Below are 26,817 nucleotides of genomic sequence, written 5' to 3'. Positions count from 1 at the left end.
TAGATGCGCCAAAGATTCATATGTCCCGTCATGCTTCAACCATCATTCCAAAGGACATACGGCCATGCTGATGATGGTTTCTGCTCGATAACGATCCAAAGCAGTGCCGACTGACACATGATCACTTTCATCATCTGAGTCAGATGCTACCAGCAGAAGGTTGATTTTCTTTTTTGGTGGTTTGGGTTCTGTGTTGCTCTTTTTAAGACTTCTGAAAACATGCTTCACACCTCGTCCTTCTCAGATTTTGGAAGGCACTTCAGATTCTTAATCCTTGCGTCGAGTGCTGCATCTGTCTTTAGAAATCTCACATTGGTACCTTCTTTGTGTTTTGTGAAATCTGCAGTGAAAGTGTTCTTAAAATGAACAACATGTGCTGGGTCATCATCCGAGATTGCCATAACATGAAATATATAGCAGAATGCGGGTAAAACAGACCAGGAGACGTACTATTCCCCCCTCCCCAAGTCAAAATTTAATTAACGAATTTTTTTTTTTGAGAATGGTGGCCAAAGCATGAAGGTGCATACGATTGTTTAGCATATCTGGCATGTAAATACCTTGTAATGCCAGCTACAAAAGTGCAATGCGAACGCCTGTTCTCACGTTCAGGTGACATTGTAAATAAGAAGCCAGCAGCATTGTCTCCCGTAGATGTAAACAATGTTGTTTGTCTTAGGGATTGGCTGAACAAGAGGTAGAACTGAGTGGATTTTTAGGCTCTAATGTTTTACATTTTTTTTTGAGTGCAGTTATGTAACAAAAAAAATCTACATTTGTAAGTTGCACTTTCACGATAAAGAGATTGCATGTTGGAACTTGTATGAGGAGAATTGAAAAATACTATTTCCTTTGTTTATCGTTTTTACGATGCAAGTATTTGTAATAAAAATAATAATATAAAGTGAGCATTGTACACTTTGTATTCTGTTGTAATTGAAAACAATATATTTGAAAATGTAGAAAAACATCCAAAATATTTAATAAATTTCAATTGGTATTCTATTGTTTAGCAGTGTGAGTAAAACTGCAAATAATCACAATTAATTTTTTAAAGTTGGTCATATGAGTTAACTGCGATTAATCGACAGCCCTAGTAAGTTCATATATTTTTTCTATAAGTTATATCAATAATTTTTTTAACCAGTTCATCCCATTTGGATTATCTTCCCTCATATAGTTCAGTTGTTAACCAAAATCTTATTTACATTTTAGATAAATTTGTTAGTTTATAATAATTTATAAAGTAAATATAGAATTAAATTAAACTGTTTAAGCATAATAAGACTTACTGTGGAAACGTCTTTCCATTTTGCTAAATAAGATTAAAAGAAAATAAGAAAGAGTGGTGACTTGATCAGTGTCTAAATACCATCATGGGCAGAAATACCTGATCCCAATGGACTCTTTAACATATTGGAGAAAGATGTAACAAGAACCAATGGCAGAAAGATAAAGCCAGATAAATTAAAATAAGAAATATGGCTCACATTTTTAACAGCGAGGGTGATTAATCATTGGAACAAACTTCCAAGGGATGTGTTAAACGCAAGATGTTGGGTCAGTTCACAGAGATAATTAGGTGAAATTCTATGGCCTGTGTTGTGTAGGAAGTGTCATTAAATGATCTAATGGTCTCTTACCTTAAAATCTATGAGAATATAAACTGCTCTGACAGCATTCCTTTAAGCAACACATTATGGATTTTGAATTTACATTTGGTTTGGCATTTAAGGGAATAAATCATAGGAGCAATGACCCATTTTTTTGTGATGCTGATGAACACAAGATCCAGTGTGTAAATACAGCTATTTAGTAATAATATTAAGACAGTGGTTCCCAAACTTGTTCCGCCGCTTGTGCAGGGAAAGCCCCTGTTGGGCCGGGCTGGTTTGTTTACCTGCCGTGTCCTCAGGTTCGGCCGATCGCGGCTCCCAGTGGCCGCGATTCGCTTCTCCAGGCTACTGGGAGCTGCTGGAAGCGGCGGCCAGTACGTCCCTTGGCCCATGCTGCTTCCAGCAGCTCCCTTTGGCCAGGAGCAGTGAACCGCGGCCACTGGGAGCCGTGATCGGCTGAACCTCCGGATGCGGCAGGTAAACAAACCGGCCCGGCCCACCAGGGGCTTTCCCTGCACAAGCAGCGGAACAAGTTTGGGAACCACTGTATTAAGATTTTAACTTATTATTTACATTCTCTCTATCCGAAGAGAACAGTGAGTCTGGGCAAGTGACTCTGGAGGCTGGCCCTCTCTGACAGCAAGCTACTTAAAAAAGATCTCTGGAAATTTGAAAGTTAGTTCTTAAAAAAGATGATTTTGATTGTCTCACAACCACATTTTCATTTTTTTTCCAGTGTTTCTCTCCCTTGCTGCTTTGTGAAAGGCTCTCACAGTCAGTTTAATCTGTTTCAGAGTCCTGTCCTGCTCTCAGTAAAGTAAAAGGCAAAATGCCCATTCAATTCATTTGTAGTGATCACACCCTAACTGAACTGATACAGACAATGCTGTCAAGTGTGCTGTGTAAATAAACTAGGGAGGTTGGGACAAATGAGGGAATTTTCTCTCATCCCTTTCGCATGGGTGTTTCTGTTCTTGGGTCTTGCTGCTTAGTAGAGACGAAGGTAAAGATAGAAGTTTGTTAATCGTGTCCGTTTACCCATTCTCTGAATCAGTTACGTGGAGGATTTTCTATTCCTTGGAACACCTATTAAATCCTAAAAGCAATTTTGAGTAATGGTTTAATATCACAGTAGTTTGTAGCTGCATGAAATATATCAGTTGTATCTCATTCCTTTTTTTATTAGGTTATCAAACATCTCTCTATCCAAACCACTCAATTTTCACTTTTACACTTCTACATAAACAAATAATTTTAAAGTATCAACTCATCCATATGCAGCTATGATTATTGCTAATATTAAATCAACTCTTCAAATAAAACATCTCTCAGAACTAATTGCCATATTTCATTTTAAAACTCTTCAGTAGGTAAAGTAACCTTCCTGTTAATCAGTGGTTGCTCAGTACTTTTGGGTAGGTTACACTGGAGTAAACATTTTGATAAAATGTTTTCTGACATTTGAACTTGACGGGAAATATTCCAGGGAAACAATTTAGACATGCTTTCACTGGATTGTTCTCTTTTCAGGATTATGATATTTTACTGTAGCAAGTGTACTTTGGAGTGAGTTTTCAGTAAGATCACTGATGCAGTTAAAATTTATTTGTTGGTCCTAGTTTGTTTCTCTTTATAACATAAAGTCACACCTCAAGCATATTTTGTCACATTTTGTGAAATATTTTTTCTGGAAATTGGTGCATCACATTGAGGTAGATCAGACTCAGGTATTCTTGTATTCCTTGTGTTAGAAAAGTGATAATCATTTTAATATTGGAGAAAATGTTACATCTACTGGAGTATTCTAATGAAAAAGTAAATTTAAAGGGACATTGTCAGATTGAATGTTTGAAACTGACTAACTTCAATGAGCAGATAGTATACCCTTTTAATATGTCTTGACTTTAAAAGATTTATTTTTTAAAAGACATGCTTAATAAGGATGCTTTTCTTTTCTATGGTGTTTAGAAATTAATTTTGAACAGGTCCACAGATAACATTTCTAAAAATTCTCTGATCCACTTCACCACGCCCTTCTCTTTACCTCTCTCTGTATGTATCTGTTGCTGCCTTTTCAGTCGTCACAGCTATTACTGCTAATACCTTTTTGCAGGTCCTGGAGAAGGGTATGCATGAGACAGGAAGTATAAATGACCATCAACAGCAAAATGGGGGAAAGAGAGATTGGGGGGAAGATAAGAGTCTTTGATACCATAATTATTTATGAGTTACTTGTGACAATAGGAAGTACAAATTTTCTGATGGTGAGAGGATTTCAAATATCATGTCTCTTTAACTGTTCAATAGGAAGAGGATAGGATGATTATACTTTAATTCTCAGTAGCTGAAGTTTTAAAGCCTTTGCAATTAAGAGTTTCTTGTAACTTTTAACAAATAAAATATGTAGTAAATATATATGTATGTTGTAATAATTCATTTAAAAGATTTTAATTTCCCATTCAAAGTAGACCATAAAATGTTAATTGTGATTGCTTTTCAGTCCACCTCTAACACTTGGAAAGCATTAGGAAAAAGCTAATCTACCATTTACTTAGGGCTTTTCTACACTTACAACACTTCAACTCTAAGTGAAGATGCTACTATGCTGATGGGAGAGCTTCTGGTGCCACCAAGAGGCAGTAGCTATGTCAATGGGAAAAGCCCCATACCGTGAGTGATGTTGTTATACTGACATAAGTTTGCAGTGTAGACCAGGGCTCAGTGTTAGGTCTAAAATATTAAATATTTGCACTCATTACAAAGAAGATGTTTTAATTTTTAAACTGATCTCCAGTTTAAGATCTCAAAGCTGTAATAGAATATATAAAGGGAGTGTAAGATTGCATCTGCTATACATTTGAAAAGCACGTTTGTTAATCAGTTTCTACTGTATCTGCCTGTGAAGATGCAAGTTTGGGATTTGTTGTTTACTTGCAACAGTTGATACCACCAAATCCTGTAAGCCAGGAGAGTTTTCCATGATGGGGATGTTATCAGCAATAGTAGAGAAAATGCAGAAGTATGGATCTGTGAAACTTGCTGATTTTGTTTCACAATTTTTAGTGAACCCAAATCAAAGGACTCCATTTTGCAGGTTTTAGTAATTTTAAGCTTCATTTGCAGTTTTCTGGGGCTTGCTGGCTTCAGGGTTTGATTCAAAAGGTATACACATCCCTAAACAGAGCCTCAGCTCAGGTAATTAGAAACAAATGATTTTCAAATACTTTGTTTGTAAAATGTGCATGTATTATTAGAACCAGATTCTCCTCTCACGTGTAACAGAATAATTCAAGAGTACCAATTCTGTTGAAATATATTGAGAATCAGGCCCTTAATATTAAAACCTGTATGTACATTCTATTAATGATTTGGGATCCAAGCAGTATGGAAAAATATTTTTAAAAGTTTTGAAGTTCACCTGAAAGTTTATGGCTCTCTTGGGGGCATGCTGTATTTTCCATTGATGTTTGCACTCTCATCTAGCCATAGTGATGGATAGAAGACACCAGGCGCTTTCATGTGCTCTTTACACCTAGTGTTAACACCAGATAGTGTTTGCTCTTATAGTTCCTGAACACAAGAATCAGTTCCTCGGTCTAGTAGAAAGCACTCAACTATACACTTAATTTTAACCAGTTGAGTTTTCTAGTGTAGACTTCATTGATACTCTTTCTGTGCTTATGCCAGAGAGGGGGCCAAGAGAGTCTAATGCCATTGATGGCATGAGGCTCCCTAATGGGGCCACCGGAGTGAGCAAAGACCATTGGCTTTGCCATACTAGCCAGCAGTACTGAGCTGGTGCTTGGGGGTATAGATGCTGTGCTCTATTAAAGGGTGTCACAGGCTCCACTCTGGCATGCACTTCCCTCAAACCACTTGGAGGCATTCTGTCTGAATCAGACAGAATGCCTGTAGGTTTGTCCTGGGGGAATTCTGAGCCACTACGCGTTCACAGAATTTGTCTCCGCAGATTTCTATGCTTCCCACAGAAAAATTACTTTCTGATGGGGAAGCAAAGGGTAGCCACAAGAGCGGTCATGTGACCCTTCCCAGCAGTATGTTTCAGGTTCCCAGAGCAACTGGCAGACAGGTAAATCACTGGGGGTAGGAGGCAGGACTGGGGAAGACCTGGATGGTGGCTTCTGCCCTGCGCTGGGCTCAGCTGCTAGTCACAGCTGGGCTGGGGAGGCTGGGACTTCCTCTTCCCGTGCATGGCATCCGGGACCAGGACAGACCCACCCCCAGATTTCTCCCCCGGGTGCAGGAAGCTCTGCCATCTCCTTTTCTCCCCCTCCCTCCTGCCACTTCCTGCACCCATCGCTCATCAGCTGCAGGGAGAGGGATCCCTGTGCAGGGAGCTGCTTCCCAATCTGCCCAATCCCTGTGCATACAGACCCCCTCATACCCAGACCCTCCCCACTCCCCCTGCACCTGGACCACCCCGATGAGCCACCCGGATCTCCACCCCACTGAGCCCCAACTAGCTGCACCTGGATCCCCACTGAGCTCCACTCCCCGAGATTTGGACCCCCTACTGAGTGGGTGAGTGGTAGGAGTGGGTATGTGTCCTGTAACTTTTTTTGAAGTGTGGTTGTGGGTTTTTTTGCTTTCCAGTTAAAAATGAGTTATAAACTTCATTCTTTGCATGGGCTTATTCCTCAATGAGGGTGAGTGCCTTTGTCATGCTTGAAAAAGACTGGTTCATAGCACTTTTTCATTGCTGCTTTCATTTTAAATAATGTGTAACTCCTTTTAATTGTGAACCAAATGCCTTGAAACACATCGAAGGCATATTTAAAAAAACAAAAGCTATATACGGCTGTGATTAAAAACCTTCACTCACCTTCTGGCTTTGTATCTGCAAATAAGTGCTGGTGTATTTTACAACACTTAGAAGCCTATCTACTGTATTTGCAGGCCCCAAAGGGTAATTAGACATCTATGTGTTATAAAACACACTGACCAATATCTTTCACAAACTGTGGTGTAAAAATTGAGATTTCTTTTCAAAATCAGGCTGTGTTTTGTTTTATCTGAAGACAAAAAAACACTTCAATTTTGTAATGGATTTCCTATATTCATATTTGCATAACTCAAAAATGGCTAACTTGCACTTAAAAAACCACCCACATACACGAAGCCTAGGAACTAAGCATAGCTTTATGATTGCAGATTTCACTCCAGAAACATTTTTAAGAGAGTTTATTAAGGGATGAAAATAGGTGTTTAAAATTAAATCTCTTTCAGCCTACGTTTATGCCAATTGTAGTGATATAATTCAGGGAAAGCCTACAATGTGGATTCCCCAAAATCTTAAGGAACAAATTATTATCTTTTTATAAAGTCATTAAATCCAGGCATTTTTACTAATTAAATCCAGTTTTTTTTAAGTTATGTTTTTTTCCTTCTGATTGCTTTTTTAGCAAAACTTCTGCAATTTACAAAATTAATTGATTTTTATTTTTTTTACTGCTGATATGTTTAGAGAAATATTGACTTCATGAAAGTTCACTGTGCATAGATTCTGTTTGTGTGCACTTCTGTATATAACTCAAAATAAGAATTCATCCTTTGGTTTATATGGTGGGAGGATGAAACAATGGTAAGAGTTAGGTTGCCTGATATGTAGCCCACTTTTGTATGGAGATGTATTGGATTCAGATCAGCATCTGTTACTGCAGACACCCAGCAGATGTGCATGATATCAGCAAAAAACAATATTTAAAACAATGACAGTGAGGAGCACTAGAGAAGACATGAAAGAAGCCTGGAGGTCTAAAAGTAGAAAAAATAATTTAACAGTAAAGCACCAAATCTGTATCTGTGGCTCTACAGACATCTAAGTAAGTCTCTCTGCATTTAGATGCATTCCTCAGAAAAGTAACTTAGGAAAAAATACATTTAATCCTTAAACTCAGTCAGAATTTTGCTTTGGAAGTTGTGATGATTTGGCTGTTACTTCAGCTTTGTGTACACGTTTGAACTTTAAAATGCAATATTCTAAATTGATGTGAATTTAACTTGAAATTCAGAGCCTGATGCTGCTAATCATTTTGCCATCATACTGAACATTAAACATATATACTGGATTGTTCCCTTTTTTTTGTTTTCACGTAACACCTGGCTCTTGATTTACATCCTGTTAATTTCTCGCTGTTTAGTAAATTATACCCGGCAATTTTCTCTGCTGTAGGTAAAATCTTTTTTATCCCATGATGCTTTATTCTCTTAATTGATTTATGTGCTTCACCTCTGAGAAACACTAGCTGGTGCCTCATCACATCACTTATTTCCAATAAACAGCAGCAATTCACTTGACAGACAAAATGGGATACATTTTTATGCTGAGCAATGTAAACATGGAATATCCACAATGTAGGAGGCCCTAAAAGCCATCTCAGAGTGATTAGTCTGTCCTTTTCTTCTAATTTTTTTATATTAAATGAAGCCCAGGAAATTTAGACTTCAAACTGAGATTAAGAGGGAGCAATATCTGATTATTAGCAAAGACATTGAGGCAATCACTCAGAAAGGATACCAATGTGTGAATTTAATAAAGTTTCTACAGAGGACTATTTGCTTTATTCAGCCTTTATCAGAAGTATTTTGAGTCAGAGGATAAAAGCAGGAGGTGGTTAACCTATGAAATGGAAAAGGAAGAATTTTCCAGATGTATCCTGCCTATAAGAGAGGCAAGAGATATCAAGATCAGCACTAGAAAAATTAACCACACCTTTTACCATGTTCTATAAGCTTTTCCTCCTACCCATGACCGAAAGAAGATTTTCCAGTTTCTCTATAATATCTTCCATTCAACTAAAGATCATGGAGAAGCCCTAAACTCGGTGATCTCCCTGCAAGAATCCTAAAACTGCTATTGGTTTCCCTTTGTGGAAAGTCCCAGATACTCCACAGAGAAAACACTAGAAAGTATCCTCTGGTATTTTATATATTAAATAAGGTAAAAAGATAAGGAGATCTTGCTGGATACCATCATGAGATCAAATTATTGTAAAAAAGTAGTATAAAGCCTGAATCAGAAAAGCAAAGCAGTATTTCTTAAGAATCAAGGGCAGTATTTCTGAAGAATCAAGGCTATAGAATCCACACCAAAATCCTTGTTGGGCTCCTTCCAGAATATTTAGAATGAGTGTTAAAGAAAATGACAATTGCTGGAGGTGCAACTCCCCAAGAGACACGTTGATCCATATGTTGTGGTCTTGTCCAGTTATTGCTGCACTCAGTGGACTAAGTCTTCATGAGAATTAACATGACATTAAGCACCAACCTCTTGTCCAGTATAAGTAGGTACATTTTAGCCACTGCATTCATACTATCTGAATTATCCGGCCTCCAAACAAAAACAGTTCCTCAGGGCACCTATGGCAAGTAAAAAGCATATTCTTACAGCTTGTCTGGATAAGTTCACTCCCTGTATACAACACTGGTTGAATGCACGGTTGGATCTGACTGAATTTGAGTTCCTCTGTGAAATGCATTAACAAATTAATTAGTTGAGGACCCAGCTCTTATTCTAAATAAACAAAGATGGATGTCTTGCACAACATATCAAAATTAAGAGGTTTTTGGGCAGGCTTCTTTTTCTTCCTGAACATATGGAAAGGCCAGCATGGGCTCCATCTACTTTACTTTATGCTGTTTGAGTGCTCAAGGCTCCATCTGGCCTCTCGCTCTAATTCTCTTCTGGACTTTATTATTTTATTTATTTATTTTAATTTTTATTGCTATAGGAACTGTATGCGTCTTATGCCAGGCAGCAAGGATATAGAGCCCCAAGAGAAAGTCATGACTAATAGTGGCAGTGGAGACTTAGAAAGAAAGTTTTAAAAGTTACCAGTGCACCATATCCAAACGCTATCTGGCACGTGAGTGAAGGATTTCAAACTTGAATCCTTACACGTACCTTTTTCAGGCTAATAAAGGCTCTAATCTGAAAATCCTTGCTAATCCAAGTAGGCCTATTAAATTTTAAATAGTTACCCTGCTCTTCACGCCCCTAGCAGGCATATTTCTTAGTAGAGAAGGGACAAGGGGACACCAGGGTTACCTCTGTTCTTGGCTAGGGGAAACTGGGAAGAGTTGACTGCAGCACACAAACTACTTTTTGTGGGCAAGATTTTTTTCATTTCCCCTTGATTTGTTACCGATCATATCAGATGGGAACTACTGGGTATGTTTGCAATAATCCAGTTTTTTTTCTGACTTGTTCATAAATTACGGTTATTTGCATGAGTAAGGACTATTCAATACAGCCGCTCACTTGGGTAAGGGCTGTTTATGCCAGGGAAGATTTGCAGGGGTCGAGCCATACAGTATTGCACGGAAGTGAGTTATGCTGCTGCAAGGCCATTTGTAATGGACAACTCTCTCCAACAGCAATAGTAATAAAAACAGTCAAGTTAACAAAAGTTCCTTTCCTGCTCCTGAATTGTAAGAATATACTTGCCATTTGTCATTCAGGGTTGGCCCTGGATGGTTTGCGGCTAGCTATTTGAGAGAGCAATTCTCTCCCTATGTGTGATACCACTCCAGTTGACATCACCATAGCTGATGGTGCTTGGGCTGGGATCCTCCTGGTTTAATTGAGGAAGAGCTGCTGGCAGGACGTGGTTAGTGATCAGTCTTCTGCTCTGAAACTTGCCTCTCTTGTTCTGTTGACTTCTACAAGGCCCATCTGCTGTCCCAGGTTTTTGTGAACTGGGAAGAATAGTGATGGGCATATGGATGGGATTCATTAGTCTGGAAGGGTTTTGATAGACTCATTGGGTAAATTGATTAACTGAAGGGCAGAAACTAATAATTTTTTGGTTAATTTCTTTTTAGATTAACTGATTATTTTTGATGTGTTTAGAATATAGATAAGTGTCTTTAAAAAAAAGACCCTCTGTAAATAAATATTAAATCTGACCATTAACATACTGCATTCCCCTGGTGCTTGTCTTCTTTTGACCAGAGACTGTCAATATTCTAACTGGTTTGGTAGCTGGAATCTTGTTTGGGCCCTGATCCTGAAAATACCTGTGAACGTGTTTCCCTTTTCAAACACGAATTGTCCTAGTGAAGTCATTGGGACTATTCAGTTGCATGAAGCTAAGCATGTGTGAAGGTTTTGCAGGATCAGGGCCTTGAATTGTAAAATTAATACAAGGTGTATCAGTCTTTGGAGGTGTCATGTTTTGAAATGGAATTAACATAAGAACGGCCATACTGGGTCAGACCAAAGGTCCATCAAGCCCAGCATCCTGTCCTCTGACAGTGGCCAATGGCAGATGCTCCAAAGGGAATGAACAGACAGGTTATCATCAAGTGATCTATACCCTGTCACCCAATCTCAGCTTGTGGCAAGGGACACCATTCCTGCCCATCCTGGCTAATAGCCATTGATGGACCTATCCGCAGTGAATCTCTCTAGCTCCCTTTTGAACTCTGCTATAGTACTGGCCTTCACAACACCCTCTGGCAAGGAGTTCCAGAGGTTGACAATGCATTGCGTGAAAAAATATTTTCTTGTGTTTGTTTTAAACCTGCTACCTATTAATTTCATTTGGTGGCCCCTTGTTCTTGTATTATGTGAAGGGGTAAATAACACTTATTTACTTTCTCTATACCACTCATGATTTTATAGACCTCTATCATATCCCCCCCCTTTAGTCGCCTCTTTTCCAAGCTGAAAAGTCCCAGTCTTATTAATCTTTCCTCATACAGAAGCTGTTCTATACCTCTAATCATTTTTGCTGGCCTTTTCTGAACCTTTTCCAATTCCAATATATATTTTTTTGAGATGGGGTGACCACATCTGCATGCACTATTCAAGATGTGGGCATACCATGGATTTATATAGCGGCAATATGATATTTTCTGTTTTATTATCTATCCCTTTCTTGATGATTCCCAACGTTCTGTTTGCTTTTCTGACTCCCGCTGCACATTGAGTGGATGATTTCAGAGAACTATTCACAGTGACTCCAAGACCTCTTTCTTGAGTGGTAACAGTTAATTTAGACCCCATCATTGTGTATGTATAGTTAGGATTGTTTTCAAATGTGCATTACTTTGCGTTTATCAACATTAAATTTCATCTGCCATTTTGTTGCCCAGTCGCCCAGTTATGTGAGATCCTTTTGTAGCTCTTCGCAGTCTGCCTGGGACTTAACTATCTTGAGTAGTTTTGTATCATCTGCAAATTTTGCCACCTCACTGTTTACCCCTTTTTCCAGATCGTTTATGAATATGTTAAATAGGACTGGGCCCCGTACAGATCCCTGGGGAACACCGCTATTTACCTCTCTCCATTCTGAAAACTGACCATTTATTCCTACCCTTTTGTTGCCTATCTTTTAACCAGTTATCAGTCCATGAGAGAACCTTCCCTCTTATCCCATGAGTGCTTATTTTGCTTAAGAGCCTTTGGTGAGGGACCTTGTCAAAGGCTTTCTCAAAAGCTAAATACATCATATCCACTGGATCTCCTTTGTCCGCATGCTTGTTGACCCCCTCAAAGAATTCTAGTAGATTGGTGAGGCATGATTTCCCTTTACAAAAACCATGTTGACTATTTCCCAACAAATTATGTTCATCTATGTGTCTGACAATTTTGTTCTTTATGATAGTTTCAACCAATTTGCCCGGTAGTGAATTTTCAGGCCTTTATTCACAACATCAACCCTGAGGCCCTTTGAGTATCTCACTCTTGCTCTCTTCCAATTAAAATTGCTGAATAATATTAATTGACTATTAATCAGTAATTATTTTAGAGCACTTTTGAATGTGTGAATACATGTTCTATTGTGTGAATGTTCATACATACTGTTTGGAAGGGACTTTTTTTTAAGGACCTATTGTGTATTTTAATGGCTAATGCTGAATTAAATTTACAAAGCTGAAGAAGTTAAAAGTTAAAATTGAAACTTTGCTCTGATTCCATTCTTTACTTACCCCACTTGTTTAGGTAAGGCAGTGTATGATAGTAGTATCCCATGTTACCTTTCCAGTGCCTAGGCAAAATGAGTGGAGGGGATTGAAAGAAAAATGGCTAAAATTCCATCTCTAAAATTCTGCTTTATTACAGTACTTAACTGTGAAAGTGAAAGCCAAATAGATGTATGGCTTTGGTTGGATGATTAACTTGAAGGTAGAGTTTAAATATGAAAGCTCATATTTATATAAGTATTTGCAACAGAGAGAGGTGCTTCAAGTCAAACTGCCTTACGAGCGATGACAGAACCTGTTTTCACAAACTGTCAATAAAAACAATAAGGGCACATGCAGGTAACTGTCACCTTTAGGCTCAAGAGGTGCCATACTAGGTCTTCGCTTTTCGCTACTGACTTGGGATGTTTATTTCTCCTGGGGTGAATCCATAGCACCAGCTTTGTTCTGATAACAGCATCTGGCACTAGATTGATTTAACAGACTATGAGGTTTGCTCTTTTCAGATATGCACTCGTACAGCAGCTACTGTGTAGCTCTGACATGGCCACACGCTGCTGTTGTTTTTTCTGCCTCCTAGCACCACGTGTGAAGCTAAAACTCTTTGACACCTGCCATTTGGACCCTTTTCGTACTGAAAAATGTCATCGTTTTCAGACAAGATGAAGACAGATATCTGATCGTTCTTCTCTTTACAGGAATGTGCTGAGGGCATGGTTCATAGATGAATGAATAGAGATTCCAGTGTCATAATTTTATAGTTTGCTACATTAGTTTAGTAAGCTAGAGGTCTTACTTAAATTATGGATTCTTAGCCTTGCATCAAAATGGGAAGGAATTAATAATCTTATTTAACTCTAATATTAAGGAATATTTATATAATCTATTTAATTCTTGTGGTAGTAAATAAAAACTTTTCATACAACCTTCTCACTTGCTGTTTTTAGTATTGTGCAAACAATTCTTGCACTGTTTTTCAAATAGGAATGCTAATTGAAAAAATAAGATGAGAAAATCCGGAACGAGTTTCTTTGTTTTATAAAGTAACCATGAAAGATTTTATCTAGGAAACTTTAAAATTCCTCAAAATCAGAAGTTTAGCAGAGGTGTGCTATATTTTCCAAACTTCCATGTGTTGTTTTAGGAAAACCTATTTGTTAATGCAGGTGTCACAAGTGTCACCCATGTTGTTGAAACCCATTCCATATTACAAAGAAGAGATCAGGTTGCATATCTCAGAACAAAATTGCTCAAATACTTAAAATACCTTTTTTATTACATTTAAGTACTTACAGGATGCTCTCAGAAAGAAAAATCAACATTTTGGCTTCACTCTCAGGTGCAGGCCAGCAAGAGTCTGAAATGATGTGCTTTTCAAAAAATGTGCTAATGTCATCCTGCCAATTTGGAGGGGAGTGGAGGTACCCTTTTAAGAGAATTATTTCACCAGTAGCATTTTGCGGGATGCTAATTTTGCAGTATCTGTATGTCATGCATGCACAGAGGTTTGACTGCAAACCTTTGTAGCTGAACTCCTCCTGACTTTCTTGGTTTCCTCTTAATTTATTGTAAAGTAAGCTTTCAACAACATTAAAGAATGTGAGAAAATTCTTAAATATCTCCAATATTTGAGGTCTGAGTTATTCTAAAAGGTCCCAAGATTAACAAAATAAATAAAATTAGGCATAAATGATACACACCTCAATCTGAAATTCCTTTAAGCGTAATGCTTCCACTCATTCTATATATGCACATTCAAGTCCTGTAACAGAGCATAGCTTAAAAACCCCTTAACAAGGATGTCAGAAAACTGCAAGACAATCATACTCTCTGACTGAATGTTATTTTTAAATTTGCCACCTCAAGTGATTTGAGGATTTGATCCAAATTCATATTCGGATTTAACTACCAAATACATTCCTGGTGTAAATAAGCCCCACTCCACTGGCTTCTGGGTCGCCTTATGCTTAGGCTGAATTAGTCTCTAGAAAGACAGGTTGTCTCTCCAGTATGTCACCAGCCTGACCTGGAGTTTAGTTTGATTTGTATGTGTGTGATGCATATAATAGTACATTTATTTTGTTTGCCAGATGTTAACTCTGTTTTCAAGAGGAAATTCAAAAGAAGTTGCCTTTATTTGAAAGGGCATGTTTGTTTAAAAATTAGATGGCTAAATAGTAAAATTATATTGGTTTTGAGTAATTCAGTTTTAAATTGTTCATATGGCTTAATGCCACGAGGGTGTTGTGTAGATGTTGTGCTTTCCCCACCTTTCTAAATAACTAGTTGTTTATGTGAAAAGAGAAGCTGGCATGTGGTTTTTTTTTTCTTGCGTAGTCGGGGCTCAGATAATTATTTACTTTATATCTACCATGATGCTTCTGTTTGTAGTGAAACCTTCCAATAACATGCTGTTTTAGGAGAATTCATAAACATATCAAGCAAGAATTGAAATCAGCTTTCAAGTTCTCTCTATTTTCCTGTTAAAACTTGTTGATGATAACATTTATCAAGAAAATCATTGAAATCAGTCCTCTCTTCATAGGCATGCAGAATGAATATATTTTGAAACTGTAGCATTCTTTTCTCTAATGCAGCATAAATTTTTTTATTATATTTTATTATATTTGTTAATATATTTAGTATATTTGTTAATTAATATTTACAGTGTTTAATATATAGAATATTCAAAGATGTTGATTGATCTCAAACTGCAGATTTAAATCTGGATGAAGAAAATATTGGAGTAGCCTGAAAGTGCCTTCTCCTCATAGGGAGGACTATTTATTTTCAAGCATTAAAAAGAGTGAGCGAGCGACAGGGGGTTATTTTAAAATATTTTTCTCTCTGTTTCAAATATGCTTTTAAAATTACAACACAGACTTGAGTGTCTGAAAGCAGTTATCACAAGGGCAGAGGTATATTTAGAAAAACATTAGCAAGTTTAGCGTTCTGAAGAGTAGACAGAGACTTCAGTTCCCAACCCCTAGCCAAAGGAGGTTGAGCATGTCAGATGAAGGTCATATGTCTGCAGTCTCCAGAGCCTGAGAAGAGAGTCTGAGTGCATTGTACTGACTGCAGCCTCTGCCAGTTAATGGAGTGGCACGTTGACTTTGTCAGGAGATGAAGTGCTCTAGCAGTCTAAGGCAAGCAAGGTCAAGTAAGGAGGGAGGCAGACATTAGGTATAGCAGCATGTGCATGCACATTTCATTTGTACATGAAGATGATGCAGACCTGAAATTGTTGAAATAATTTTGACTTGAAAATGTAGGTTATGAGGGAGGGACCAGGTATTACTTGTGCACCCAAAGCTTTCTCTAAAGCCGGGGAATGATTTAGATTTGCAAAGAATGCAGGGGTAGTCCATTTTGGCCTTAACTTGATTAAATGACATTTTTACGAAGGCGAACACTCTGGGCCATATCCTGCTCTGTTACATTGGTAGTAATTCAGATTAATTCCAGTTACTTCACAGAAGTCCCTGCAAGTTTGCATATTTGTAAAGGAGGCTAGAATCTCGGCTCTTTATGTGCAACACATGAATGCTTTTGCTCTTTAAAAGGAAAATACACACTATCATTAAAACTGTAACATTTAAAAAGACTGTTAGAATTTGGAAAAAAAAAAAAACAGGGGTTTGTGAGGGTGACAATATTGGTTATTCAGGACCTTCCAGTTAACAAGTTGTAATAACAATAACAATAAGATGAAAGTTTATGGTTGCTTCATTACTGTATGAAACAAAGAATGAGAAAATTGTGTTTTAGAAGTGGCAGTGAATATATATTTGAACTGTGAATTTGTTTTACAAAAATAGTATTCGGCCACAGTCTTGCAATTTGAGAAAACTTAGACCTCTGCATCTGAGCAGAGCCCTGTTGACTTCAATATGTGAGCACATAGGGACAGTCCAGGATTTGTATATTTCAGGATCATGCCCTTCATTAGCCTGAAAGATTTATTTTTGCAGCTTTTAGAAGGTCTGTCTGAGATCACTCTTTATTAACAATTGTAACGTTATACACTGATTAGGTGAGCTAGATAACTTCTGTGACGAAGTGGGAATGTTCTTAATGTTTTCTCTGAATACTGTGTGGATGACTCAGTTTCCCCTATGCAGTTCTTAAGTATCTAGGTGGTGGGATAAGGGTGTATGATTGTTGCAGAGCCCTAGAGGGCAGGTGTGTGCAGGGGTCTGCACAGAAAATGGCCAACACCCTGTCTCCTGGCAGCTGATGGCCTGGGCCCCTCCTCTGCAAAGGTGCCAACTGAAGGTTTTGGGGAGCAAAGAGATCAGGTGACCTCCTGGCCCAGGAAAGACACAAAGGCTGGAGGAGGAGCTGGAGGGAAGCTGGGGGAGACTGCTGGAGAGAGTTTTTCAGTTTAGAGCTGGCTGGGGAAATGGAGGGAGGGCCAGTTGGGGCTCTGGCTTCTCTGCCCCCCCATAGGGAAATGGAGGGAGGGCCAGATGGGGCTGTGGCCTCCCTGCCCCCCTGAAGATGGATCTGACTGAGGGGTCCTGGTCTCTGTACCTACAAGCTCCGTTTTAGACAATGTTCCAGTCGTCAAATAAACCTTCCGTTTTACTGGCTGGCTGAGAGTTGCTTCTGACTGCAGAATTGGGGTGCAGGACCTTCTGGCTTCCCCAGGAGCCCCACCTGTGCGGACTCGCTGTGGGAAGCTCACAGTGGAGCAGGAGATGCTGAATGCTCCAAGGTCAGATCCAGGAACGTCAAAACTGGGTAAGCTTCTTGCCCTGGAGACAGTATGCTCACAGAGAGGAGGCTTCCCCAGAGTCCTGATTGGCTTCGTAGGGAGTAGTTCAAGAGCATCACCCGATGACTCCCTGACAACTTCCTGCAGTATGGTATCAGGTGGCTAAAGTATCTTGCAGCAAAGAATAAAAATATTAACATTACTTAAAATACCTAACTTCTGATGATCTTTTTGCTATAAGGGGAAGAATAGAGAAACCATTAGCCCCAAAATTATGGCAAAAGATACCTAATAATATTAATAGGTTTCAGAGTAGCAGCCGTGTTAGTCTGTATTCGCAAAAAGAAAAGCAGTACTTGTGGCACCTTAGAGACTAACAAATTTATTAGAGCATAAGCTTTCGTGAGCTACAGCTCACTTCATCGGATGCTTATGTTCTAATAATATTAATGTAGCCCTATATGTTATACCCAGAACCCAAGCCAGTATATATACAAATAATCTCAAAATGGTCAGAGTAATTTTTAAGAATCGTTATAGTGGATGGTTCTGTAAAATCAGACTTGTGTTTAACCCCACCATAGTATAATTTTTAGTATTTGGAATATAAACTGACAAATGATGTGAGGAAAGAACTGTCTGTAGATATGTAGAAATCAAGATAATAACCAGTTAACAGAGCTCCACCAAAGAATTAAATCTGCAATGTGTTTCAATTTACGATTCCTTCAGGTGGTAAATGATAATCCTTTCTGGCTCTGAGGCCAGGATGCTGTAGCTGTATTTTCCAAAGAAATAAAGTGAATCCGTACATGTTCATGGGACATTCAAAGAATTCCATTTGGTGTAGTGGGGCTTTACCCTCAGGTTACCTTCTGGTGGATTTAAGAAAGCATGTCGATACATTATCTTTCATCAAATCATTCAGACCTTGACACTTGTTTGATTCTGATAACTTACCGATCTGATAGACTGTGGTAGTTGCTGTTGAAGTGTTTGAACACTGATTGGTCAGTTTCCCTAGTAATAATGATAGGTGATGCGTCATTTCTACATCCTGCAGGTTTTGCACATCTGTTGTTGCTTGCATTCTGTATATTGACAATGAATGATATAAATCACATCTGTTGAGTCGAATGCTACCTTTTACAGTAAATTTTTCCTGTAATGGTGCTAGTGAATACACAGATGGATAAAAATACTCACAAGTTAATGCATCACTTTGAATTATAATTATTGTGAGGAGATTTGAGGTACTGTGTCTGCTCTGACAATGAGTTAAATGAAGAGGCTGGTCAGTCAAGGGTTTTTTTTTTTATGGCTGTTTGTAGCTTAACTGAGCTGAGGTATCTGAGGAGTCTTACTGCATGTTATTTGTGTGTGTTTTGAAGCTGCTGGACACAAATACGTAGTAAAAAGAATCTTAATTTAAAAGACTAATATTTATTACTTTGTCTCATTTATTTTGCAGATGTAATTTTGCTTGTGCAAATAATTTCTCCTGCATTTTTGCACACATTTAGATGTCAAATTATCTGATCATAGCCAACTAACTCGTTTTTAGATATCTGTATCAACAGTCACATTTGATGATGCGAAGCTATAGATTGTCTTGAAGTCTGTTTCCAAATTTAGCCTTAAGTGTGCGATGCAAGTTTATTACTATTTCTTTTTCTACATTTTTATTTCTGTCGAATTATAATATACTCTGTTCTCCATTCTCTCATTCTAGTGCTGTATATGGATGCTGCTGCATCTTTCCTCTCACCTGTACTCAAGGATTCTCATTTGAGGAACTCGTAATCTGGCTCTATTTTCTTGTTTGTGTATTTATTTCCCTGCATGTGTTGTTTTTGTCTAAGGGAAGTACCTGCTGAAGCTGGATCAGGAAGTGATCACATGATCACTTGCTTTTGTTGTATTCTCTTAAAGGAGGGCACATATCACCCTGGCATACTACCCATGGATATTCAAGATGTTGCACTAGATGTCAGTGGGATTGTACAAGTGTGACTGAGGAGAGGAGTTAGACTGTGACTTTGGCCTGACAAGTGACCACCTAATGCAGCACAAAAAAAAGAAAGATCTAATATAAGCAATCTTTTGCTGTGCAGTATGCAACAGTTAATGAAAACAGGATGAAAAATAAACAGCATGTAGTTTCAAATTTAACAGTAAAAGCTGGATGAAAACCTTTTCTTCTATAAAAACAAGATAAATGCAGGCTTTAAAATATTCATGATGCAGAAATGTCCTAAATCTACACACTATTAAAATGCTGAATAATAATTTGATATTTTAGTTTGTTTGAAGCACAGACCTAAAATTTTGTATGTTTCCAGGCTAAATTACACTTGTCTTTATATTATTCAACAAACACCGATGAATAGGTTTTTCTTGCACAACATGTCTTCATTTTCCTTTTCTGCTTGGGCAATATCACTGGCCTGAGAGACAGTGCTTTTATTATTTGAATTTAATTTCACAGTCTCTCTGACCTAACAGTCAGCTTCTATCCTTTCTGGATTTTCCATTCCTGGAGTTCCATTATTTTTGTGTCCTGTATAATATTTAAACCACTTCTCTTAGCTAGTAACATTACTCAATCAATGTGGTTTTAGCTCTTTGCAGAGGTCTCGCCTGCTGCTGCTGCCAGAAGATAAATGAAGAACTTATGTGATAATTTAATAGTTTCCCAGACAGTCTCATAAATGTAATAATTAATCATTATATCTTTTGATTTTAGAAATTAAATTATGCAACCTTCAGCAACAAAACATTGTTTTGTGACCGCATCATTTTTACTCAATGGCAAAACTCCTATTCGCTACATTGGGGCAAGGATTTCAAATGTATAAAGACATCTTATTGATTTTGGCCTTCTTTGTCCCATTATTGTTTTTTAAGTAGTAATATTTTTATAAAGCAAATACAAGGAATTGTATTTATGCACAGGAGTTCTGCCACATCAGTGTGAGACGATCGTTGTAATTAAGATGGGAAAATCCTTCTTTGAGGCTGAATATACAGATGTCCCCTCTATTTTATAGATTATGAATCCAGTATTGCATTTGATCTTAGGCAAAAGACTAGAGTGTAATACAGTGTTAATAAACGTAATTAAGATTTGTGGAAGTATTATAAAGTGATATCAATTTATGTCAATTCTAAAAGTATAAATACAGATATGTGTTGTTTTGACATGTATGGTATGGACGGTTCAGCATATTGGGTAAAATTTTGAAAAGTGCCTAAGTCCTATTGCCTTTCAATGACATTTAGCCATCTACGTCACTTAAGTGCTTTTGAAAACTTTACTGTCTATATGCACAAACATGGGTGAAGTAGTAATTATGTAGAAGACCTATATGATAAAATAATTTTGAGTTTGGAGCAAATTTAACTTTGGATTCATATGTGCTAATTTCCCCCTTTTCCTTGAAAATTAACAAGAAGAGAAAATGTGAGTGTTGTAATAGAATATTTTTATTAGACCTCTAAGTGAAATGTGTCCATCATTTTTGTGAAAGTGACCAGTAAAATTATGTCTGCCAGAGTTAGATAGGCTTTCCCATTTATTTAGAATGTAGTACGCAATGTCTGTAACAAAAGAAATAGAACACCACTAGATGGTGCTAGTGCAATACATTTAAAGAGCAATCCTGGTTTTAACATTTAAAATGCATCTTTTTTTAATAACCATAAACGAGACCTGCACACCACACAAGGCTTTATGTACTAAGCAATAAGCAATAATAGTGGTGTAATTAATAAACATAATGTGAGGGATTATGTAGTGGGTAATTTGTGTCCAAGTGAGCTGAAGATGTGTATATTTAATAACTTTAAAAAGTTGAGTAGAGATATGGAAAAACAACCCTTTTTCATCTCTAGGATGGATTATTGGCCAGTGGGAAGGCATATTCTATAAACTTTAGCCATCCTTTTGTTGATGCAACCATTAGGAAGCAGTATATTGTGATAGCACATATAAGGCCTGCCACTTCCCACACTCTGGGTATTTTGTGTATCCTTGGCTATTGTTTGTTGTTTATATATTATTTATTACAATGTATTAGTTATCAATATGTAATTATTTTCTATTAATTATATAGTTGCTATTTTGTACTGTCCAAAAATGTGGTGGGTATTCATAAATGCCCAGGAAAAAAATGATATCCTGTTGTTTTGTCCATTATTTTTAAGCAAAATACAAAAATAAAAAATTTATATAAAAAAAATAAAAAAAACCCCAACAAACCCAAATATTAGACAGTGCAGCTTTTCATAATGGATAAAATAAAATTTAAAAATTGGCCTTTTTTAAAAGTGATTTGAAAGTCCATCTTACGTAGCATTTAGGCTCTTCTGAAAATTTTACCAATTACCCCTTTTTTCTTGAAAAATTTTATAAAACACAAGCTTCATCTGGTGGACATAAGACTTAAAAAAACAATATGGATCAAATTCAGCAGAGAGTAAGCAAATATGATTCTTGCTGAAGTCTCCAGGAATTATACCTGCTTATGCCAGGTCTGAATTTGACCCTAGATGCTCTGAAGAATGTAAAGATATACACTTGCTATTGGACAGCTGAGCAATTAACTTAAACTCGGATAAAAAGCCAAACAAAACTCTTTTGCTTGCTATAATAGTACTTTTGTGATCAAGATAAAGTATATTAAAGTGTATATGTCAGCCTCCCTTGGGTGACCACTTTGCTGCAACTAAAACCAAACAGGTACTAATAAGTCTGTAAAACCTTGGTTAAGAATGGATGAACCAATCATGTTTTTGGAATTGCTTTTCTGGATAATTTGTTTTATTTTATGTCTGGATTTTCCAGTCTCAGTTATGAATGCCAGTTGTCTGGGGTGTTTTTGTGCTGGGTGGAAGCTCAGCTGCCTTTGGAATCTCAGACCCTGGGTGCCCAATGGGGATCACTGCATGCATACAAAAACATCTTTGTGCATGCAAATCTTATAAAAATGATATGTGCTTTACCTGAGTGCATTCCATTTTTTTTCTAATTAAAAACATGTTGTAGGACAACATTTCAGTTTTGTGTGAATGGAGTATAAAATTCTTTATGCTTGAGAAAAGCAAACATGCTCTTTCAGTTGTTGTTTCCTAAGTTTTACTTTTGTTTACTCTTTAGTTTGTGAATTTTTGAACCATCTAACTTAAAACTATGAGTGATTTTTTTCCCAAGTGCATATTGGAACCACAGTGAGCTCACCTGGACTAGTAAAATAACATTTTGATGTGTATCAATAAACCATTAAGTGTCCTTGAATTCCTAGTCAAGTCACTTTTAGTTCTTTCACTGAACAGCATGTTGAAAGAGACCATGTAATAAACTGTGTGCACTAATGAATCTTATTGTATGGTGCATTATGGTAAAATGTGTGCAAAACGTGTTTTGTCTAGGGATACATACGTAGGAATGTATTAAATGTAGACATTATATACAAGCTTAATTCTGGATCTGTTAAACAACAGCAACTGAAGAGAAGTTAGTTTAAAGCTGTTGATGTATGAGGTTTTTGGAAAGCTTTTTTTTTTTTTTTTTCCACGAAGAAAGAGAGCTTGCCAGATGCTGTAGTTAAAGTGTATTGTTTAAATTGTTCACGTTATATTGTATTTTTTTTGAGCCTACCAGTTAATCAGAAATGTCAATTAGATAAGACTTCTATCAAAGTCTTCATTTTTCAACAGTTTTTTTAATGAGATGACCATTACTCAGAATTTAGAATCTCTGATTTTGTCAATTATTCCCTGTTATGGATGTTAGCTGGGCTGCATTGCATATGCAGTGCATACTCAAGCAGTGTCTGTAATGAGTCTTTAGAAAAATGTGTAAATGGTTTCATTTTCCTTACCTTATTCAGACTAATGGCCAAATTCTGCTCTGTTACATCAGTAAATCCAAAGTCAGTAGAGTCATCCTGGATTTACACCAGTATAACTGAGTACAGAATCTGGTCCTGTGTATTTTTTTGTAAGATCCAACCTGTTCGTTGAAAAAAATGAACCATTTATTAGAGGCTCCAGCAACTGTACGTTCTGACCCATGTGTAATAAACATTTTACACTGTTCCAGTTTTGATTGAATAGATAATATTAATGCAAAAGTGTGACAGTTTTCTATCAGTCCTGTATATCTAGGGAGAAAACCTTACTGTCCACAGCAACATTGTGATTTGTATCTTGTCAAAATCTTTAGTAATGAATGGAAATGAATATGCTTTCTGTGCTGTTCTTTTCCTTGGCCTTTACAATTTGGTATTAGTAATTTCACGTTATTTCTGTAAGTGTGGCTCTGGTAGCTTGTGGAGGAGATAGCAATGAAAAAACAAAATGGAATAATAAAAGTATGTCTAAAATGGGTAGCACTTTGTTAAAGTATTATATACTGGTATTGTGTTTTAAATATCAAGGATGAAATCCTGGTCCCATTGAAGTCAATGGAGTTTACAGTGGTGCCAAGATTTCACTCTAAAAGTACTTCTGAGCATATATTACTCTATATGTATTTGATTTGTATTGTTTATCCTGGATGAAATCAGGGATGCTATTTTTATTATTTGAAATTGTGATATAATTTGAAGTGGTTTTTGATCATCATTACTAAATTAGCCTGACAATTGACAACTGTAGTTTACAGTTACTTATTGTTGCCAACAAACTGGTAGTATACTAAACTTTGTATATCTCAAAGTAAATAGAAGTTCAGTTGCACTGAATAGTCTAAGGAGTTTACTTTGGATGAATCTGTATTATATACAAGGCTATGATTTAGTCACAGGTATTTTAAGGAAAAGTCAGGGACAGGTCACGGGCAATAAAAAGACAAGGCCCATAACCTGTCCATGACTTGTACTATAAATACCCCTAACTAAATCTTTGGTGCTGGTGGGGGGAGCGCTGCGGCAGACACTGCTGCCGCTCCTCGGGGCAGAGTGGGGAGGGGACATGCTCCGGTGGAAGCTGCTGTTCCATGGGGAGGTGGTAGCCCAGGGCCCCACTGCTGCTCCTGGGGGATGGGGGTGGCCCAGGGCCCTGGTGCTGCTCCTGGACTGCTGCTCTGGGGCAGCACCCGGGTTCCAGCTGCCTCGGGCTGCCCGACAGCAGCTGGTGTGGCTGGTCCTGGGACCGCCCAAGCAGCTTCGGCGGCCCTGGGGTCAGCCACCCTGGCCGCTGCAGAAGTCGAGGAGGTTCCAGAAAGTCACAGAATTCGTGACCTCTGTGAAAGACTCGTGGCCTTAGTTATATATGATATTATAAATGTGTGTAAAGAAGATAAGTAGTTCAACTAAATTACCAGCTAGTATTTTTTGTTTAGGGAAATCTGACTTTCTGATTGATCACAAATGAATAGTGTCTCACCCTTTTTCAACATCACAGAGTACTGTAGAGGTTGGCGTGATGGGCAGTGTGTCCTCAGAGGCACACCACTGAAAGAGCAGAGGTGTTACAGGCCAGGCAACAAGTAGGCGCACTCGCAGAACTGGAGGTGCTTTCACAGTATCTCGATGAAGTGAGCTGTAGCTCACGAAAGCTTATGCTCTAATAAATTTGTTAGTCTCTAAGGTGCCACGGGTACTCCTTTTCTTTTTGAGTATCTGTACTGTTGTCTGACTGTGGCCAATGATATTTGTCCTTCACTTTTATTAGCCTTCAGTTCATCCAGAATATTTTAAAAAGGTATTTTAAAAATTTCTAAAAATGCAAAAAAAATCACTTCTTAATGAGGTAAAGTCTTGTCTATCTCAAGTTGATTTTGTTTTTAACTGTTTACTATTCTGTTTCGTAGCATTGTCAGTGAAGCGGGAGCATCTATCTACAGTGTTAGTCCAGAAGCTTCTAAAGAGATGCCAGACCTAGATCCTAACCTAAGAAGTGCAGGTATGAAATCTAAGTAATAGTTTTATTATTCATATAATTCAGTTGGTATTGTATGTAATATTCAGTACAGTAATGAAAAGAGGCCCATAAGTACAAGGGGAGGAGATGGACTGAAGAAAGCGCTTTTACTTGTGACTTTGCATCTTTTTATTTTTGGTTGCTTGGTTTCTTAGTTGTAATGTTGGATTAATGTTATCTGGTATGGAGTTTGGAATATGTTTGAATAACTGGATATCTAACTGACCACACTGCCTTCTATCTAGCCCTGTTAAGACTCTGAGCTGACATGTCTCATGAATATGTTGGGTCTTGTGGACTTCTGGGGCTAAACAAGATCCAGAAAATTGCCTAAACCTTTTCCTGAACAACAGGATGTTTTCAGTCTTCTATGAGCTAACCCTCATCTTTCTCACATCTCACACATGTGCATATATGTCTATAATTTATATTTTGCCCAGAATGTGGTCACTTTTCGTGTGTTCTTCCAGTAACGGCACATGGTCTTTTAAGTAGAAGTAGTTTGTTTTAGAGATGTAAAAATAATTACTACAGTGCAAATGCCACTGTAGTGTAAGGTAGGCCAGGAGCATAATGAGCTCATTGGAGCCACTGATGGTATTAAAATGTGTGTTGTTTGATTATGGGATACTTTGCCAAGGTATAACTTCCACTGATTGCGGTAGGGCCAGTATTTAAAACACAGATTCCAGCTCTTCAGGGGACAGAGATACAGGGGCAGAATGAGGTTGTTTTTAAGGCTGTCAAGTGATTAAAAACATTAATCACGATTAATTCTGCAGATAAACAATAGAATACAATTTATTTAATATTTTTGGATGTTTTCTACATTTTCAAATATATTAATTTCAATTACAACACAATACAAAGTGTATGGTGCTCACTTCATATTTATTTTTGATTACAAGTATTTGCACTGAAAAAAACCCAAAATAAATAGTATTTTTCAATTGATCTAATACAAGTACTGTAGTACAATCTCTTTATCATGAAAGTTGAAGTTACAAATGTAGAATTATGTACAAAAAATAATTGCATTCAAAAATAAACAATGTAAAACTTTAGAGCCTACAAGTCCACTCAGACCTACTTCAGCCAGTCGCTCAGACAAGTAAGTTTATTTACCTTTGCAGGAGATAATGCTGCGTGCTTCTTGTTTACAAAGTCACCTGAAAGTGAGACAGGCATTCACATGGCACTGTTGTAGTTGGCGTCGCAAGATATTGACGTGCCAGATGCACTGAAGATTCATATGTCCCTTCATGCTTCAACCACCATTCCAGAGGACATGCGTCCATGCTGTCCACGGGTTCTGCTTGATAATGATCCAAAGCAGAGCAAACCAACTCATGTTTGTTTTTATCATCTGAGTCAGATGCCACCAGCAGAAGGTGAATTTTCTTTTTTGGTGGTTTGGGTTCTGTAGTTTCTGCATCGGAGTGTTGCTCTTAAGACTTCCGAAGCATGCTCGACACCTCATCCCTCTTAGATTTTGGATGGGACTTCAGATTCTTAAACCTTGGGTCGAGAGCTGTAGCTATTTTTAGAAAATTCACATTGGTACCTTCTTTGCGTTTTGTCAACTTGTCTGTGAAAATGTTCTTAAAA

General features: G+C 37.6%; 1 protein-coding gene across 1 annotated transcript in view; it reads left to right on the top strand.

The window, feature by feature from the left end:
* The window catches only part of SRBD1 (S1 RNA binding domain 1), a 237,846-nt gene that overhangs the window by 106,485 nt on the left and 104,544 nt on the right, over positions 1-26,817 (top strand). Inside the window, 1 exon segment of the mRNA XM_043511889.1 lies at positions 25,100-25,191. Coding sequence (XP_043367824.1) covers positions 25,100-25,191 — 92 coding nt within the window.

The sequence above is a fragment of the Dermochelys coriacea genome, chromosome 3 (assembly GCF_009764565.3).
Source record: "Dermochelys coriacea isolate rDerCor1 chromosome 3, rDerCor1.pri.v4, whole genome shotgun sequence".
NCBI classification, from domain to species: domain Eukaryota; kingdom Metazoa; phylum Chordata; order Testudines; family Dermochelyidae; genus Dermochelys; species Dermochelys coriacea.
The sequence above is the reverse complement of the archived record's forward strand: the minus strand, read 5'-3'. Positions and strand labels throughout refer to the sequence as shown.